This window comes from Heterodontus francisci, chromosome 2, assembly GCF_036365525.1.
Source record: "Heterodontus francisci isolate sHetFra1 chromosome 2, sHetFra1.hap1, whole genome shotgun sequence".
In the NCBI taxonomy this organism is placed as follows: domain Eukaryota; kingdom Metazoa; phylum Chordata; class Chondrichthyes; order Heterodontiformes; family Heterodontidae; genus Heterodontus; species Heterodontus francisci.
Window position 1 is genome coordinate 146777389 of NC_090372.1, and position 19032 is coordinate 146796420.

The 19032-nt window shown below is 41.9% G+C and overlaps 1 protein-coding gene across 1 annotated transcript in view; it reads right to left on the reverse strand.

Annotated features, from left to right (window-relative positions):
- Positions 1 to 19032, reverse strand: part of LOC137347341 (raftlin-like) — a 116008-nt gene that overhangs the window by 30204 nt on the left and 66772 nt on the right. The window contains exons 5-7 of the mRNA XM_068011801.1: positions 14139 to 14799; positions 4573 to 4776; positions 2979 to 3085 (exon numbers count right to left, since the gene is read on the reverse strand). Coding sequence (XP_067867902.1) covers positions 2979 to 3085; positions 4573 to 4776; positions 14139 to 14799 — 972 coding nt within the window. The remainder of the gene's footprint in view (positions 1 to 2978; positions 3086 to 4572; positions 4777 to 14138; positions 14800 to 19032) is intronic.

Consider the following 19032-nt stretch of genomic DNA (forward strand, 5'->3'; position numbering starts at 1 on the left):
GCACCTGGAGTATTGCGTGCAGTTCTGGTCACCGCATTATAGGAAGGATGTGGAAGCTATGGAAAGGGTGCAGAGGAGATTTACTAGGATGTTGCCTGGTATGGAGGGAAGGTCTTACGAGGAAAGGCTGAGGGACTTGAGGTTGTTTTCGTTGGAGAGAAGGAGGAGGAGAGGTGACTTAATAGAGACATATAAGATAATCAGAGGGTTGGATAGGGTGGATAGTGAGGGTCTTTTTCCTCGGATGGTGATGGCAAACACGAGGGGACATAGCTTTAAGTTGAGGGGTGATAGATATAGGACAGATGTCAGAGGTAGTTTCTTTACTCAGAGAGTAGTAGGGGCGTGGAACGCCCTGCCTGCAACAGTAGTAGACTCGCCAACTTTAAGGGCATTTAATTGGTCATTGGATAGACATATGGATGAAAATGGAATAGTGTAGGTCAGATGGTTTCACAGGTCGGCGCAACATCGAGGGCCGAAGGGCCTGTACTGCGCTGTAATGTTCTAATTCTAATTCTAATAACTACTGTTAGGGGGGCTATAAACTACTCTCACCAGTGTTTTCTGATTCTTGCTATTCCTAATTTCCACCCATACTGATTCTACTTCATGATCTACTGAGGCCAGATCCTTTTGCACTAATATCCTTATGTCATGCTTTACTATCATGGCTACCCCTCCTCCTTTGCCATTCTGTCTGTCTTTCCAAAATATTGTGTGCGTTGGAATATTTATTTCCCAACCTTGATTACCTTGTAACCATATCTCTGTAATGGCGATCAGATCTAAATCATTTACCTCTATTTATGCCACTGGTTCATCTCTCTTATTGCAGATGCATCGCACATTCAGATAAAGAACCTTTAATTTCATTTTTTTAATGTCTATTCCCTGCAATGACCTTATTCTCTGATATACAATTTTTGTTAAACTCTCTGTCCCTTCTTGTTCCATTCTGCCTGTCTACCCACAGCACTATACTGTTCTGATGTCTCAACACTTCTCTTTGGATTTCTAAAACTCCCTTTACCCAAACCCTCCACCACCCCCCCAGCCTGTTAGGTCACAACGTATAACCTTATTTGCTGACGCACTCTTTAGTTTGTTTGCTCTGTCCCTTCCTGCCACACTCTGATGATCATTACCCTGATTGCTATCTTGCTCTCTTGCCTTCTCCTCTTTCTTTAAGTTAAGGAAAAGACAAAGTAAAAAGAGTTAAAGGGAGAGAAAAGGAAAAGAGAAAGACAGAGAGAAACACCAACGTTAAAACAAGAGCCAAAGAAGACAGTAGTTATCATATTCCCTGATTTACTGTGTGCAATGCCATGGCAGGTTAACAAGTCAAGCCCATGGAATAGAAGGGACAGTGGAAGCATGGATACAAGTTTGGCTGAGTGACAGGAAACAGAGAGTAGAGGTGAATGTATGTTTTTCAGACTGGAGGAAGGTATATAGTGGGCTTCCCCAAAGGTCAATACTAGGACCACTGCTATTCTTGATCTATATTAATGACCTAGACTTGGGTGTACAGGGTGAAATTTCAAAATTTGCAGATGACACAAAACTTGGAAGTATTGTGAACTGGGAGGAGGATAATGATAGACTTCAAAAGGACTTCAAAGAGAAGTGTTAAATGATATATTTTAGTAGGAAGTATGAGGAGAGACAATATAATTAAGGGGTACAATTCTAAAGTGGGTGCAGAGAGGCCTGGGGGTTGGTTACATGTGCACAAATCATTGAAGGTGACAGGGAAGGTTGAGAAAGTGGTTTAAAAGGTATATGGGATCCTGGGCTTTATAAACAGAGGCATAGACAATAGAAGCACAGAATTTATGATGAACATTTATAAAATACTGGTTTGGCCTCAACTTGAGTAATGTGTCCAATTCTGGGCACTGCACTTTACTAAGGATGTGATGGTTTTAAAGAGGATGCAGAGAAAATTTATGATAGTAGTTCCAGGGATGAGGGACTTCAGTTACATGGATAGATTGGTGAAGCTGGGGTTGTTCTCTTAGAGAAGAGAAAGTTGAGAGGAGCTTTGCTAGAGGTCTTCAAAACTAGAGAGAGTCGATAGAGAGAAATCGAACCCATTGGCGGAAAGGTCAAGAACCAGAGGAATCAGATTTAAGGTGATTGGCAAAAGAACCAAAGACAACATGAGAAACTACTTTTACACAGAGAGTGGTTAGGATCTAGAATGTGCTGCTTGAGAGGGCAGTAGAGTTAGATTCACGGTGGCATAGTGGTAATGTCACTGAACTAGAAATCGAGAGGCTCAGGGTAATGCCCCGGGGACACGGGTTCAAATCCTACCACGGCAGCTGGTGGAATTTAATTCAATTAATATATAAAAATCTGGAATTGAAAGCTAGTCTCAGTAATGGTGCCATGAAACTATCATTGATTGTCGTAAAAACCCATCTGGATCACTAATGTCCTTTAGGGAAGTAAATCTGCTGTCCTTACCTGGTCTGACCTACATGTGACTTCAGACCCACAGCAATGTGGCTGCCTCTTAACTGCTCTCTGAAATGGCCTAGCAAGCCACTCAGTTGTCAAGAACCATTAGGAATGGGCAACAAATGCTGTCCTTGCCAATGACGCCCACATTCCATTAAAGCATTTTAAAAAATTCAATCATGGCTTTCAAAAGGGAATTGGATAAACACTTGAAGAGAGAATATTTGCAGGGATATGGGAAAGGACAGGGGAGTGGGACTAGCTAAATTGCACTTACCGAGAACCGGCATGGACTCGATGGGCTGAATGGCCCCTTTCTGTGCTGTAACTATTCAATGATAATCTATTTCAAAATATGTTTTCAAAAATCTTCATTTGTTGAAGATGTATTTTGCTTATCAACAAAGCTGGTGAATTATAGGCTGGTAACACATCGGTAGTCTGTTTCACACATTGGGTACAAATGTTTGTAATGCAGGGACCCATAAAGCTCCTGCACTGACACTTACATTAATCACTGTCCACTGCTCCACAACTATGGCATCATAGGTTTCACACTTTTCCTCAGAAACTCCTTCAAAGATAAAGAGCCCATCCACTGATTTTGGTACTGAATCTGTTCAAACATGAGACATATTTCTGTTCAGTTATTTTACCTTCACAGCACTAACAAAGAGATGCAAAAAATAATAAAGCATCTGATAACCACTGCACCCAGAAATACGACCCTGATTGAAATTTTCAATTTTGTTGTACAGTGATAATCATAAAATAATGATCCTTTTACTACAGCGATTATGAATGTTCTAAAGACCCTCAGGTATTCTGGTGTTCTGCTCCTTTCAATTTGATACCACAGAGAAAACTTCATTATCTTTTACAATTAGCTAAATGTTGCACATGTGGCCTTTATATTTCCACTTGGCATAAGAACATTCAGTACCAGAATTGTAATTGAAGCATTAAAGTAAGATAAGACTGATAAATAGTACTGGGAAAGGGCCAGGGAAATGGAATTCAGTGGAGAACTCTTTCAAACAATCCACACAGACACAAATGAAGAACATTCAAAGCAAACTTGGCGCAATGTCTGTGAAGTGTAGTGAGAAACATCCAAAACACGGGCTCTGATGCTAAAACAAAGTAATATATATTAATCCTTTCAATTCAGAGTGTATTTTTGACGGAGCGGGAGTAGGAACAGATGGATATACTTATCCCCACCATTTTAGGGATGCCACCGTTGTGTTTCCAGTTCACATTGCAGTTCAGCATCACAGTCTTTTTTAAGGAGGGACAGCTGAGCTTGAACAGCTGTGAATCTACAGCATGTCATTGCTTCTGCTTATTTATTTAATGATTATTATGATTATTTGGTAAATTATAGCATAAACCACCTTCGAGGAACATCACAAGGGCGCATGATATAACCAATATATCTAAATAAATAATGAGATATCGTCCCGATCTCTGGATTCAGTACACATAACCTAGATATTGAGCCGGCATAAACACACTAATGGTCATAGACAGCAAGGGTGGTTGTCTTACAAGACTAGTGAGAGATGCTAAGCCCAACAAAAATATTTAGAGCAGAAACCAAATTGTAGCAAATGTTATACCCAACCGACAGATAAACAAATATACCCCTACATTTATATCTCAGCAATTTGGTGAAATTAAACACTGATTTTTAAATTGGATTGTTTTGTGGGACACAGGGAAAGAAGTACCTCAAAGTCAGATCTAAACAGTGAAGGAGCATCACAATTTAACGACAGTGAGCATTTCCAGCAGAAAAGTTTACAGATTAGAAGCTAATATTTTTAACTTACTTTCAAGCCAATTTTAAGTTTACTTTCTATATGAATTTCATGATCTATTATTTTTCCAAGCTTTCCATTTGGTAGACCTCCCCTAATAGGACAACAGTTGAAAATTCACTTAACATTTGCATCAAGCATATTGCACTCAAAACTTGTATCAATAATATCATACCATGTCTCCCACAAGAGATCGATGTATAATATACCTTATGCCTCTTATTAGCATTATAAATGAAGTTAATTACAATGTTCATGTGGAAAAATTTGGATTCTGTACCTGTTGGTGTTCCCAGACAAATCAACGCATCCACCAACAAGGCTCCCTTTGTGAAGTGCTGGGTCATGTGCTCTAGCCAGTTTGCTTCTATACTGTTAATATCCTGTCCCTTTTTACAGATCTTCAGTGGAATTGTGGCTGTATAATACTTGTACGATTTCTGATTTGTTTGCAGTTTATTGAATAGGAGAAACACTTCATTTTCTAGAAAGAAACAAAAAAGAATTTAATTATGTGACATGAAAGAGTATTAGAATGATATTATATAAAACATAGTAAAGCATTTTTAAACATCCAATATTTGTAATATTTATACTGGATTATGAGTAATAGAGTTGAAGAATATACCATTGTTTCTCTTCCATTGTCAGAAAGTTTGGATCAATGAAAATCAAGGTGTACAGGGACTAATTTGAGATGGTTAAAGCACAACTAGAAACTATTAAAGTGCTATTGTTCAACTAGGGTTTATTCTTAAAGAACTAGTTCTCTGTTAGAGGCTATTCTTCGACAAAGCAGGATTTTGCTGGATTCTATTTTGAGACTGCTAAAAGCCGAGAAGAGAGTACGAAAAGTTACACTTTAATTTTTAATCCCAAACTATTGCTCCCTATATATGTAAATACAACATTTTCCAAGGCATCATATTCAGCCAGCAAGTGTAGTATTTATCTTATTTACTTATGCTATTACTCCGGTTTGGTATTTGTTTTACAAAGTTCCGAATTATACAAGGATATCTACTGGGGAAATTTGCTCATGGTTCTCCCTCTCTGCTGCTATAACTTAGATGGAGGTTCAGCAAAAATCCCGCTTACACATTTAAATGGGATTTCCACCAAAGATATGGCAACGGAGCAGGGGAAACCACCAAGAAAACTTCCAGCAAATATTTTCAATATTGTGTCTTGACTCCTATTATACCAAGTAAAATGGTAAAACTCTGAAATCAGCAGGATTTTTTGCCTCTTGCATTTTCTCTGTTCAATTCCAAAGTCACTGCCTCATATGGTGTGCACCATTCAGATGATATTAGTTTGTAATTCATTTTCAGGATGTTGCTACCAATGCTGGAGTATATTCCCATCTGATACAATACAGTGGCTTGCTAGGCCATGTCAGAAGGCAGTTAAGAATCAACCATGTTGGTGTGCAACTGGATTCACAGACCAGGTAAGGATCAGTTCCATTGTTATAACAATCAACAGATTGGCTTGGATTTTTGTCACGACATGCACATGCAGAGGCTTTAGCTCTCCAAGGTTAGCTCTTATCACCTCTTCTTGTTTCTCCCACAGGTGTAGATGTCCAACCCTCGAGACTTTCTCCCTCTCCCTCCACTGCCCCACATGACAATGAAAAAGCACAGTCACACCTTACAAGTGCAACGTCCACCAGCATAGATACTCTCACCTCGGTGGGTCCTCACAAGTGTGTAGATAGGGTGGCACTGGGTGAGGATTATAGCACTAGTGTGCAGGAGAAGGTACCAGAGACAGAGGAAACTGTGGTCAGTTCTCCTTGGAGGAGGGAGGACAGACACAGCCCTGCTCATCTGGGCACAGATCCAGGGCCTCAGGAGTCACAGGAAAGGACGCTCTATCTAGACCAGCAACAACAAATGTGCTCACACATGTCGAGTTCCCTGAGGCAGTGCAGGGTCATAGGCAGAGAATGGAGGAGTCTATTCAGCTCATGCGTGCCACCATGGCTCAGGGCTTTGAGCGCATGAGCTCCTCCACTGAGAGAGTGGTTAACCTTATGGAGAGCCATAAGCGGCAGGACAGGAGTGGATGCAGGAACTGCGCACTGATGTCCACAGTATGCATGTCACACTACCCAGCCTGGACCAATCAGTGGCACCACTGGCACATGGATGTTTGGAGAGGATGCCAGTTGCACCCCATCTAGTGCTCTCCTCCAGCCATCAGGAGTGCCATCCAAGGGCTGAGGATGTCACTGAGGACGATGAGGGTGGCACCACTCACGGGCTGCCTTCACCATCCTCGGCCTTCTTGGCTCCTCTGACAGTGGGAGCATCTGTGCAGCAGGGCCAAGTGACAGAGGTTGCCCCAGCAATGATGTGGGTGCAGTAGCCTCCGGAAATGCTCCTATGGGCACATCCACAACAAGCCGAGACAAGTGAACAGGCTGCCTCCACGTTGTCTGAGTCCACAGGGGAAGCACTGTGAAGATGTGGCCAAGCGCGGAGGCCACCAGGTTGCATGGAGCACTGAGTAGGTCACAGGGTGTCTTCTTACTGTATCTGTGCACTGTTTTTCTTTCTGAGCACTATGTAAATAATAACACTTTAAGCTACACGTCTGAGGCTCCTTTTATTGACGGTGGGACAAGAAAAGAAGTATAATGTGGTGAAGGAGTTCAAGGATTCTTCAATGGTGAGGGCAAAGCCTTTGGGCAGATGTAGTTCCTTCAGTGGTGGTAATAGTTCAGATGTTCAAGGCTGTGTCTTCAACGGATGTGTTAGCACAGGTACCTCAAAGTGACCTCCATACCATGCCCTTCATCCTAGGTCAGAGGGGCTCAGTTGAAAGGTTCTTGAATAAGATGATCCCTGATATTCATGGCATCCTGATGAAACCTCCGTTCCCCATGCAGTGCCTGGCCACCTGCCTGTACAGCTGGGGCACTTCGGTGTTCTGCAGCCTTCCGCTCTACCTCCTCTTCCTTCTCTTCTCCCACTGCTGCCCCTCCTCTTGCTCCAATGAGTTGTCTCTTTCCAGGTGTTGCTCCTCATCACCACTTGGCCCAAAATCTGACAGTCGTGCCTCCACTGCCAACTACTACCTTCCTTGTGGTCAGGTGCCCCCCCCAATTGTTCTTGGCAGCCTTTCCCCCTGCTCTTCTGTCCCCATGATGCCAGGAGGGTGATGACACACCCCCCCCTACACTGCCTGAGCACTGACTGCCACTCTCCACACCACCTGTGCTGTGCCAAGGGCACCTGTTTCCCAATGGCCTAGTCGCCCTCTGCGCATTCATCCTATTATGGGTCTGCGGTATATCCCTAGGGTGGACATGACTGGCTCCCCACATGACTACCTCTCTTCGCCTGGTCTACCCCAGACAGTGCGTGCAGTCTGTGCGCCGCTGTGAAAATCTCAACAACCCCCCTTAATGAGCTCTTAATGAGCTCCCCAGCCATTTTAATTGGCCTTAATCAGGGATCGACAGGATCGTGATCCCACCATCCCCCTGCCCTGGTGAAAATAGGCAACGCCGGGAACAATGTCAGGAAACCAGCACAGCAGCCGGCAGCTGTATTTTCAGGCCCCCATCCGCCTCTGTTCCTGCCCCTGATGGGACCCAAAGATTCCGCCCATTGTCTCAAACAGCAATGGGCTGACTGACTGATGAATCTATTTTTGGTGTTGGCTGAGGGAGAAGTGATGGTAAAAACACCATACATCATGCTCTTCTTCAGATAGTACCTTAGGATCTTCAATGTCCTGAACTGACAGAACAGGAAAATAGGATCTTAGTCTTACATCTCATCTGTAGATTGTTTCTTCTCACAGTAGTAGATTAGTGGCACAGTTTCCATGTTCAAGCCCTGTGGTGTGTTTTGAATCCTCAATCTTTGGCCTCAAAGGCTACACTGCTAGAAACTGAGCCAAGTTGATTTGCACCTGAGATGTACCTAACAGATGGTAGTAAAATAAATATTCAGTGAAATATACCAATTTCACTGTGTCCATAATATTCAGACAAATTATTAAGGATACAAAGCGAAAATTATAAAATATACCTGATAAACAGAAAAGGCTTGATCTTGAACTGGAATTGATTGTTTTCTTGAAACCATATAACATCATTACAAAGATCAATATACACTCACAAGCATGTTACAGAGATATCCCAATACTATGTACATTTCCCATTACCCACATTATTGGCACTATTAGATATTTAAGAATTTTCAAGATCAGAATGTGGAAGCATATTTCTATCCCTGGAATTTATTGGTCTACAAATGCAGTATCTTGTATCTGAATGTTCTTTCAAACTAATTTTCTTGTTATTAATGGGCTGGAAATGGATAACATATGGCTTGTCTGTGCAAATATCTGCATAAAAATAAATAAAATAATGCCTGATAAGCCTGTAACAGCTGTCTTGCTTCATCTCAGGGTCTGCCTTATTAGTGTTCCATTTAAAACTCATTGTTCATCTAATGAAATATCAATCATCTTACATTGGCAGCCAGGAACACAGCACACTGTCTCTACTCTAACGCACTATACTTATTATACAATATTTCTATATGGATATTTGTGGTGCTAAAAGGTACTGGAGGAAGATTCCTCTAAGCATTATGTTTAATAGTAGGATAGATTCTGGGAGGATACTTCCCCTGGCTGGAGAGGCTAGAACTGGGGGCATAGTTTCATGATAAGGGGTCGGCCATTTAGGACCAAGACAAGGAGAACTTTCTTCACTCAGAGGGTTGTGAATCTTTGAAATTTTCTACTCCAGAGGGCTGTGGATGCTCAGTCATTGAGTATATTCAAAACAGAGACTGACAAATTCTTGGAATCCAAGGGAATTCAGGGATGTGGGATCATGCGGGAAGGTGGAGTTGAGGTAGAAGATCAGTCATGATCTTATTGAATGTCAGAGCAGGCTTGAGGGGCCATATGGCCTACTCCTGTAATGCCTCACCCAATCAGAGTTGACGTGCCAACCAATCAGCAACTTTTCTCATGCAGTATATTGCTGTTCCCTTTGAAATTTGGCATTCTTGCATCTGTCTTGATGAGTACAAGATGAAAAGCTTCAACAGCATGTCTCTTTTTTCTACCTCTTCTACCTCTTGTTTGGTATTCGCCACATTCCTAGGTTCCTGGGATATTTCATTACATAAAAGGTATTATATAAATATAAGTTCTTGTTGTACTTCATTCTATATACAGCAAGGATAAATAGTATTACTTTAATCGGGAATTATTATCAGCACGGAGTGTGTTTAATGCTTTTGAGCCACTTCTCATCTCTACAGATCTAATTTGTTGCCATCTTCAAAATTAGTTTACTGGGAATAGTTATTTGATAAATGAATAATGGCACTGCCAATAATATTTGGCTCCAAGATTGCGAAAATCCATGCAAACTGGAAGTGACCCTTAGTATAAGCACTTAAGACTGTTAGTTTATTGAGAGAAAAGTCTTGACAGTTTAAATTTATAGACAAACTTTAGTTTTAAAAATCCGATTAGGTAACTTTAGTCTGCTTGGATTGGCGATTGTAGTTTAACAATATCTGTTCCTTAGTACATTAATTCCTACTGTTAATCCCTTAAGGTACGCATCTATTGTAGTTTTAACCTTAAATGCATATACAATGGTGACAGATTCATATCCCATAGTTTCTGTGGTTTATTATTTTATTTTGTTTACTTCTGTTGGATTATTTTCTTAATGAAAATTCTGAACAGCGGCTATTATCCAGGTTGTATTAAAAGTTCTGATTTACTGTGGAAGGAAAGGAATGAATAGAGTCTTTAAAATTTAAAGCCAGGCTTTCTGAAAATAAAAGCCAAAAACCGATTGGCTACCGTAGACAATAAGCAGACACATTTAACTGAGTTTGTACTTCAGCAGATGTGACCTGAAAAAATGTTAAATAGTTAAGAGTGTGGGAGCATTTAAAAAAAACAATTGAATGTCAAATAGACATATTGGTGTTCTTACAAATTGTAATACAGGATAAAATTATGTTAGTCTTGAAAATGTGCACAATTATTGGAGATGACGCTGAATATTGGACCAATTAAAAAAAAGCTTACCTTCAACTCCCTTAAAATGTTTAGGGAGGGAGAACGAAGGCAAACAAGCCATTAAAGTGAGGGAATCATAAGATAAAGTCGGGGAACTGGTAATAAGAGATGTCTCTTTCTGTGGGAGATTATGTTAATGTTCCAATCTTATTTCCATGCTGCTTGGGGGCTGAAACTCCTCGGTGGGGAGAGTGCAACATAATGGATTGCCCAAAGGTGCCAGTAATTTGAGGCAGAACCGAGATCTAACAGGTTTTCATCCAATGTAAGTTGTAATTGGAGGGTGGGAGACGGGTGAGCTGACAACTTTTCCACCTGCCCGCTCAAGCCTTGGGGGCTTAAACAAGTGGTGTTCCCAAGCTGCCCTGAGAATTCTGTCCTAATTCCTTTGACCCAGCAGATGTCATGCCTGCTGAGAACATGGGCCGAATCTTTAATGCCTGCTGAGAGCAGGGGCGGGTGCGAGCACGATTTCAAGATCATGTTCTTGGAGGTCGGCACTGAGTCCCATTGCCTCCAGAACATGACGCCATTTTTAAAGGGACACCAGGAAGGACGGAACGGGCTGGGTGCACGCCTCTAATTAATTTCCTGTTGAGTCCATTGAAGAGCTCATTAACAGGCTTGTCAGCAGCAGTTTTTAATTTTCAAAGGCTGGGAACATGGAGGATGCCATGTCTGGAACACAGCAGCGTGTTCAAGTCGTAAACACTGCAGGGGGCCATGAGAGCTATGGGAGGAGCTGATTAAAATACTGCAGAGGCACAAAATAAAGCTCAGCTGCTCCAAATGTGCCACAGAGTGGCCAGTACTGGCACTGTAGGTCTGTTTTTCTCAGTGGTGAGTGACAGGAATCTGGAGAAGGACTTGAGGCCATTGGCATCACTTGGGCACCCGGGGTTGGCAGGGGAAGGCCTGAGGGATGTCAGATGGCAACAGGCTACTCTGACATTGGACAGAGCAGCCAGGATGAGCTGCAGCAGATGCAACCTCCTGGACAGCAGGAGGCCAGAGGAGCACAGCAAGAGGCTGCAAAGGGAAGAAAGTGCTTCTACGCTAGACATCAGGTGCAAAGCCCAAGAGTCAGCTCTAGTGCCAGTGCCATAGGAGCCTGTGCCTATCCAGACAGATGGTTTCAGACCTGTGTGCTCTGATCCACTATGACCTGAGGCCTCATTATCCCCATGGCAGCCCCCTTCCTGCAGCCGTCAAGGTCTCTGTCACCCTGAACTTCTATGCAACCGGATCATTTCAGGGATCAGCTGTGGACCTAGGTGGCATCTCAGAGTTGGCCATCTGGCTGGTCACAGATGCCATTTTCAAGAGGGCAGGGGACTACAACCACTTTGACACAGTTCTGAAACTTTAACTTGACTTTTCTCTCCACAGATGCCACCAGGCCTGCTGAGTGTTTCCAGCATTTTCTGTTTTTATATTAAAATGACCCTGTCTCCAGAATTTGGGACAAGATCTGTTAGCACAGGAAGTTCCTCCCCACTACACTTCCAGTAATAGAGTGGGACATCATCAATTTCAGGTCTGAGTGATGCAGATATTGCCTGAGATACTATATTACAAAGCTTTCTTTTGCTTAATTAAAGTTATCTCACAAATTGCATATCTAATTATATACTACAAGTATCACCTCTTCTAACCTGAATAAATATCTTACCTTTTTTCATATACCATACACAGATTAACAGATGACAAAAATTGAAATAAAATACTCATTGCAGTAATGCTATATTGACTTATATTCTGAGACACCTTTTAAAGTGAAGGCAGTAAATCAGTGAAACACATGGTGCACTGCAGAGAAAAGAAAAAACAAAGCACAGGATGGTCAGTAACCAGAGGACACAAATTTAGGATAATTGGCAAAAGAACCACAGAATGGTTACAGCACAGAAGAAGGCCATTCAGCCCATCATGTCTGTGCCAGCTCTCTGCAAGAGCAACTCAACTTGTCCCACTCCCCCACCCTTTCTCTGTAGCCCTGAAGATTGTTCTCTTCAGATTCTTATCCAATTCTCTTTTGAAAGCCAAGAGTGAATCTGCCTCCACTACCCTCACTGGCACTGCATCCCAGATAGATTCATAGAGAGATACAGCACTGAAACAGGCCCTTCAGCCCACTGCGTCTGTGCCAACCATCAACCACCCATTTATACTAATCCTACATTAATCCCATATTCCCTACCACATCCCCACAATTCTCCTACCACCTACCAACATTAGGGGTAATTTACAACAGCCAATTTACCTATCAACCTACAAGTCTTTGGCTGTGGGAGGAAACCGGAGCACCCGGCAGAAACCCACGGAGTCACAGGGAGAACTTGCAAACTCCGCGCAGGCAGTACCCAGAATTGAACCCGGGTTACTGGAGCTGTGAGGCTGCGGTGCTAACCACTGCACCACTGTGCTGCCCAGACCCTAACCACTCGCTGCATAAAAAGATCTCCCTCATGTCGCCTTTGGTTCTTAAATCTGTGTCTTCTGGCTCGTGACCCTCGCATAAATGGGAAAGTTTCTCTCTATCTACTCTGTCTAGACTCCTCATGATTTTCACCACCTCTGTCAAATCTCTTCTCTACCTTCTCTAAGGAGAAAAGCCCCAGCTTTTACAATCTATCCACGTAACTGAAGTCCCTCATCCCTGGAACCATTCTCATAAATTTTTTTGGCACCCTCTCTATATGCCTTCACATCCTTCCTAAAAGGGCCGCCCAGAATTGGACACAATGCCCCAGTTATAAAGGTTCACCATAACTTCCTTGCTTTTGTACTCTATGCCTCAATTTAAGAAGCCCAGGATCTCATATGCCTTCTTAACCACTTTCTCAACCTGCCCAGCCACCTTCAGCAATTTGTGTGCATATACCCCCAGGTCTCTGCTCCTGTAGAATGGGCATCCCATTCGAAAGGCTCATGGTCAGCCTGAAATTGGGTTTCAGACCTCATTAACATTATTGTGAAACAACGTTTGCATCTCCACAGGCGGCTCACCCATTTTAAAAGGATACATTTTGGGCCACCTGCTTTACCAGCTGCAGCCCAGCCTGAAGCTAAATTGATGTGTGTGTTAGTGTGCGTGTTTGAGTGTGTGTGTGCATGTGTGAGCGTGTGCGTGTGTGTGGCAGTTAGGGGGTCGTGTGTGTGAGTCTGCATGTATGAGTGTGTGTGTGTGTGTTAGCATGCGTGTTTGTGTGTATCTGTGTCTGAGTATGTGTGAGTTTGTGTGTGTACATCTTTGGCAGTTGGGGGGCGTGTATGTGTGTGCGAGTGTGCATGTTTGTGTGTGCGGCAGTTGTGGGGAGGGAGGAGTGAGTGTGTGTGTGCCTGTGCATGTGCGTGTGCGTATGGCAGTTGGGGGTTTGCTACGGTAGCAGCAACAGAGAAACTGGAGTCAAGGGACACAAGTCCTTACACAGCAGGTTCATTGCCTGCCCTATTGACCAAAAAAATTCTACTTGACTTGGGAAGATGTTTAAATAACGTTAAGGTTAAGGTTAAAAGACAAAACATAGGATTATTTGGAACATTCTTGCATCATGTGTAAATGGACCTCTGATTTACCAATACTATTTCTATATCCATTGTAAGTATTTAAAATAAAAATTACCCTGAATTTTGAGAATTATTAAACGGGATTAAATACTTACACTGATCTATGCCGAATGACTATTGTCCTATAAATATTATAACATTTTATATTAGATAAATATCCCACAAGACCCTAAACACAGCACAGTAAACGCAACTCACCCACACCATTCTTCTTTCCATTCTCTTCGGACTTTCCTTGTCTCAAGTGTGGCCCTTGTTTGCTGTTATTAGCCTCAGACACAATGGTTGTTTCATTTGCTTCATGACTTTCTGTTATTTGCTTCACCTCAGTGTTCTTGTTTGTTGCTGTGGGAGACTGCTCCTCCCCAGCTGTCTCCTCAGTCTGCAGTTCATCTGCTGCCTGGGTTTCAAATGCTTCTGCTTGTGATGAAGTTTCTTGTTTATCAGTCACTTTGCCTTCTGCCTCACAATCAACTGTGCTCTTATTTTGTGTCTGTCTTTCATCTTTTTGATATTCCTGACTCATTAATTCTGCCACGGGTTGGCCATCGATATGTTCTTCACCTTTTGCTTGATCTTGACTAGCTTGTCCTTCAGACTGGGATGCCTCCCCTTGGTTTATTTTTTGTTTTGCCTCCCCCTCCTTCGCTTCCGCTTCCTGATTTTGTGCAAGTTTATCTCCATTGGTGTTGTTTTGTACATTTTGACCAGCATTCCTTTCCTCTTTCGTTGAGCTGTTTTGATGCAAAGGACTGTTAACTGTTGAAGCCTCTTCAGGCCATTCCGCTGAATTTGCTGTAGAATTTTGGTGCTGCACAAGTCCAACAAACCGTAACCCTTTTCTCGATCCTTCTTGTACCTAATTATTAATCAGAAAATAATTACTTAACCAATACAGTTATTCTTTTTACTTTTCTCCCCTATCAATCTTCTTCTCCTGAAGCCAATGGAGGCGGTTGTGAATTGCCAGTTTCCCATTCCTTATCTGAGAAATGAGTGGCTAGCAATTGAAAATATCGAGGGAGGGGCCACCTCAGCCACCCCATTGATAGCAAAGGCCCTGTAAATAGGAGGAGGTAGAGGTGATCCCAGGGGATGGGATCTCAAACAGGTGAGCTGGCACACAGAGCTCACTGGTGACATGTTAATGAAACCTGAGTCTCATAATGGCTCAGGGCTCAAGCCAGCACCACAGAGTGACTACTTGGTCGACTTCATGCCTGTTTTGAGTGCCAATGTAATAACAGCCCCAATAATTCATGCAGAACTAATGTTCAACAAGCATCAGCGAGCCATCAGTGGCTCAGCTAAATAACCATTCTTCACATCTACAGCTTTCAGCAGGCTGTTCAACCATTAGGGATGATAGTCATTTACAGCACAGAAGGAGATCATTCAGCCCATTGATTCCATGTTGGCTCTCCACACAGCTATCCTGTCAGTCCCACTCGATCCCTGTTGCCCTGCAAGTCTATTTCCCTCAAGTAGCCGTCTAATTTCCTCTTGAAATCATTGACTGTCTCCGCTTCCACCCTTGTGGGCAGCGAGTTCTGGGTCATTACCACCCGCTGTGTAAAATGTTCTTCCTCACATTCCCCCTGCATCTCTTGCCCAAAACCGTCGATCTGTGTACCCTAGTCCTTGTACTATTAGTTAATGAGAACAGTTTTTCCTTGTCTAACTTATCGAAACCTGTCATAATCTTGTAAGCTTCTGATAAATCTCCCCTCAATCTCCTTTGTTCTAAGGAGAATAAACCAAGCTTTTCCAACCTAACCTTGTAACTAAAATCCCCCATCCCTGGAGCCATTCTGGTAAATCTTCTCTGCGCCCTCTCAAGGGCCTCACATCCTTCCTGAAGTGTGGTGACCAGAACTGGATGCAATACTCCACTTGGGGCTGAACCAGAGTTTTATAAATCTTCATCATAACTTCCCTGCTCTTGTACTCAATGCCTCTATTTATGAAGCCCAAGATCCCATATGCTTTACTAACCACTCTCTCAATATGTCCCGTCACTTTCAAAGATCGATCCACATGGACCCCCCAGGTTCCTCTGTTCCTGCACACTCTTTAGAACTGACCATTAAGTCTACATTGCCTCTCCCTATCCCTTCTGCCAAAATGCATCACCTCCCACTTGTCAGTATTAAACTCCATCTGCCACCTGTCTGCCCATTCTGCTAGCCTATCTATGTCCTTTTCCAAGCGGTTCATATCATCCTCACTGTCTGCCACACCACCAAGTTTGGTATCATGGGCAAATTCTGAGATTCTACTCTGATTTCCAAGATCAAGTCATTTATATATAGCAAAAAAAAGTGGCCCTAGCACTGACTCTTGTGGAACACCACTGTCTACCATCCTCTAGTCTGAAAAACAACCATTTACCATGACTCGCTGTTTTCTGTCCTTGAGCCAATTTTTTAACCAATTGGACAATGACTCTCCTATTCCATAAGCTTCAATTTTGTTAACCAGTCTTTTATGTGGTAGCTTATCAAGCGCTGTTTAAAATCCATATAAACAATATCCACCTCATTCCCTTCATCAATCTTCTGTGCAACTTCATCAAAAAATTCAATTAGGTTTGTCAAGCTTGATCTGCCTTGTACAAATCCATGCTGGCTATCCTTAACTAACTCGAACCTCTCCAAGTGTCTGTTGATTTTTTTCCCCGATTATTGTTTCTAAAACCTTACCCACCACTGATGTTAAATTAACTGGCCTGGAGTTGCTAGCGTTGTTCTTACACCCTTTTTTGAAAAAGGGTGTCACATTTGCCATTCGCCGACCCTGTTTTCACCAATATACATGGATACTCATGGATTATCCATTGGATAATGATCAGGATCAGGAACTCTAAATGACATTTCCTTCCCTTGTCCAGAAATACTAAACCAATTGTTGTGCCTCAGTGCTGCTGGCTGAGATCAGCTAATTCAACACAGATGGAGGAATTGATCTGAAAAGTTTCCTGGTCTGTTTGTCTCAGTACCATGCCGGGCATTTCATTTACCCATTGAAACATTGCAGAGATCAGCGTGTTTATTTTCTCAAATACCATATATAAATATAAAACACCATGCCAGTTCACATTAGCAACTGTCCAATGATCTTATTGGTCAAACCAATTTTTGACATGCCTCAATCTGTTGACAATAACAACAAAAGTTCAGGTTTGTTTAGCCATCCAATGGCAGGCAGCATTTTTTAATTACCCATATTAAACAACAATTAATAAGAAGAGTGCTAACATGTTTTCCAATTGTAAACACTGGCATTTTATAAAGTATTTGAGTGATGTAATCATATAATTATATAAGTAAATAGATATATTATTATTTAATTGTATATGTCAAGCCAACAGGTATCATATTTTCCCAGAACTATTGCAGGTGACAAAATTATAATTTTTAAACAATTTCATATCAATGTTTTGCAATTAGAACTTTGGTTTCCTCTTTACCACACTTTTTACTTAATATTTTCAGAACATTTTATCCATCTTCTAGAATTGTGACAAAACTGATTGGGGTTTACCGCCGAGCAGGAAACAGACAGAAGTGGGTTAGCTGCCTGTTCTAATCCTTGCCCGTATGTTGAATAACAGGCAGGGTGAAAAGTGTGCATTCAACCCACTGCCACCCGTTTCTTACCCAGCAGGAACAGTTCAAATTGACCCCAATAATTTTTTTCTCAGTGCAATCTAATGTCAAAGAAGGAACAATTTTCAAACACACAAATAAAAGTTTTTCACCTCTGTGTAGCAGTTAGATTTCCTGCCTTCAATTCAATGCACAGCTAAGCCTCTGAGGTTTGGTCTGTTGCTCACTATTTGTGGTACTTGAAAGGTAAGGAGTAACATTACTGACAGAAAACTCTAAGAATAAAGTACATAGTGACAACAAGTACTTTCAAACATGGATTTCTTGATGGGTGTTTAACAGCATACATGATCAGGAAGATTCCGATCTTGCAGTCATCATTTAGGGAGATGACACAAGAACATTGATTCAATACAGCTGTTTTTTTTCCTGACTGCACAGCAATGAAGGAATGAACAATCAAAAATTTGTTACATTCGTTTTTACTTAGGGCCTACAAGAGAGCAGTTTAATTGGTTCTACGTCTTCCTCCTCACACACAGAAGGAGGTTTTATACTTAAGACATGGTTGGTGACACGGAATAACAGGGTAAAGAATATTACTCTAATTCCTGGCGACAGTTAAAAATAACAGTCTCCTGTATCATGACTTTCCAGCTGCATTTTGAATGCATAAAGACATTTATCACAGAAAATTAAAGTCGTTTTATAAAATGGAAGTGAAATATAAATGTTAAATAATTACCAGTTATTGAGATACCATGCAATTACTATAAATGATGGTGTCCTCATGACAGGCAGTGTTATAACTTATACATTTCAGAACAGGGATTTATTTTTCTTTAGATCTGAGACTATTGTGTAAATAGAAATGATAATAGCGAGCATAATAATAAATAAAACATGCCTTTTTGTGCAACAGATATATAATACTTACTTTGTGTTAATTATGAGAAGCCTAAAGAAATGACTGAGCTTCCACAGGAAAAAACTCAAGATGCCTAGATTACAGATGAATCTCGGTGCTGGTTTACTGCAGAAGGTGGCACAGTTCAGAGCTCACACAGGTCATCAAAACATACTCATGATTTACAACCTAGATCTCTCACATTCAGAGGGTCTAAACATCACTCTTGGAAAACATTGGGGAAGAAATTTGTTTGAAGCAGCACTCTGCAGACTTACGCCAATTCCCTGGGGGCAGGCAATGCCACCGGCTACTATCTGCACAGTCCGCATCATTGATATCTACTCATTCTGTGCAGCACTGCTAGAAGTGGAGCTATACAAACAAGTTTCTCCCCCTCTGTCTGTTAGCAGTTCGAATCACTATTTCTCTGCAACCACAATTAAAAACAGAGGCATTAATTGACTGTGTGCCAGAAAAATATCTTCGTCACCAGTACATCATTGAGGCCTTCATTACAGTTCAAACTAGGCAGAGCTTTGGCAAAAGAAAACTGACAGGAGCACTGAGGGGGGTA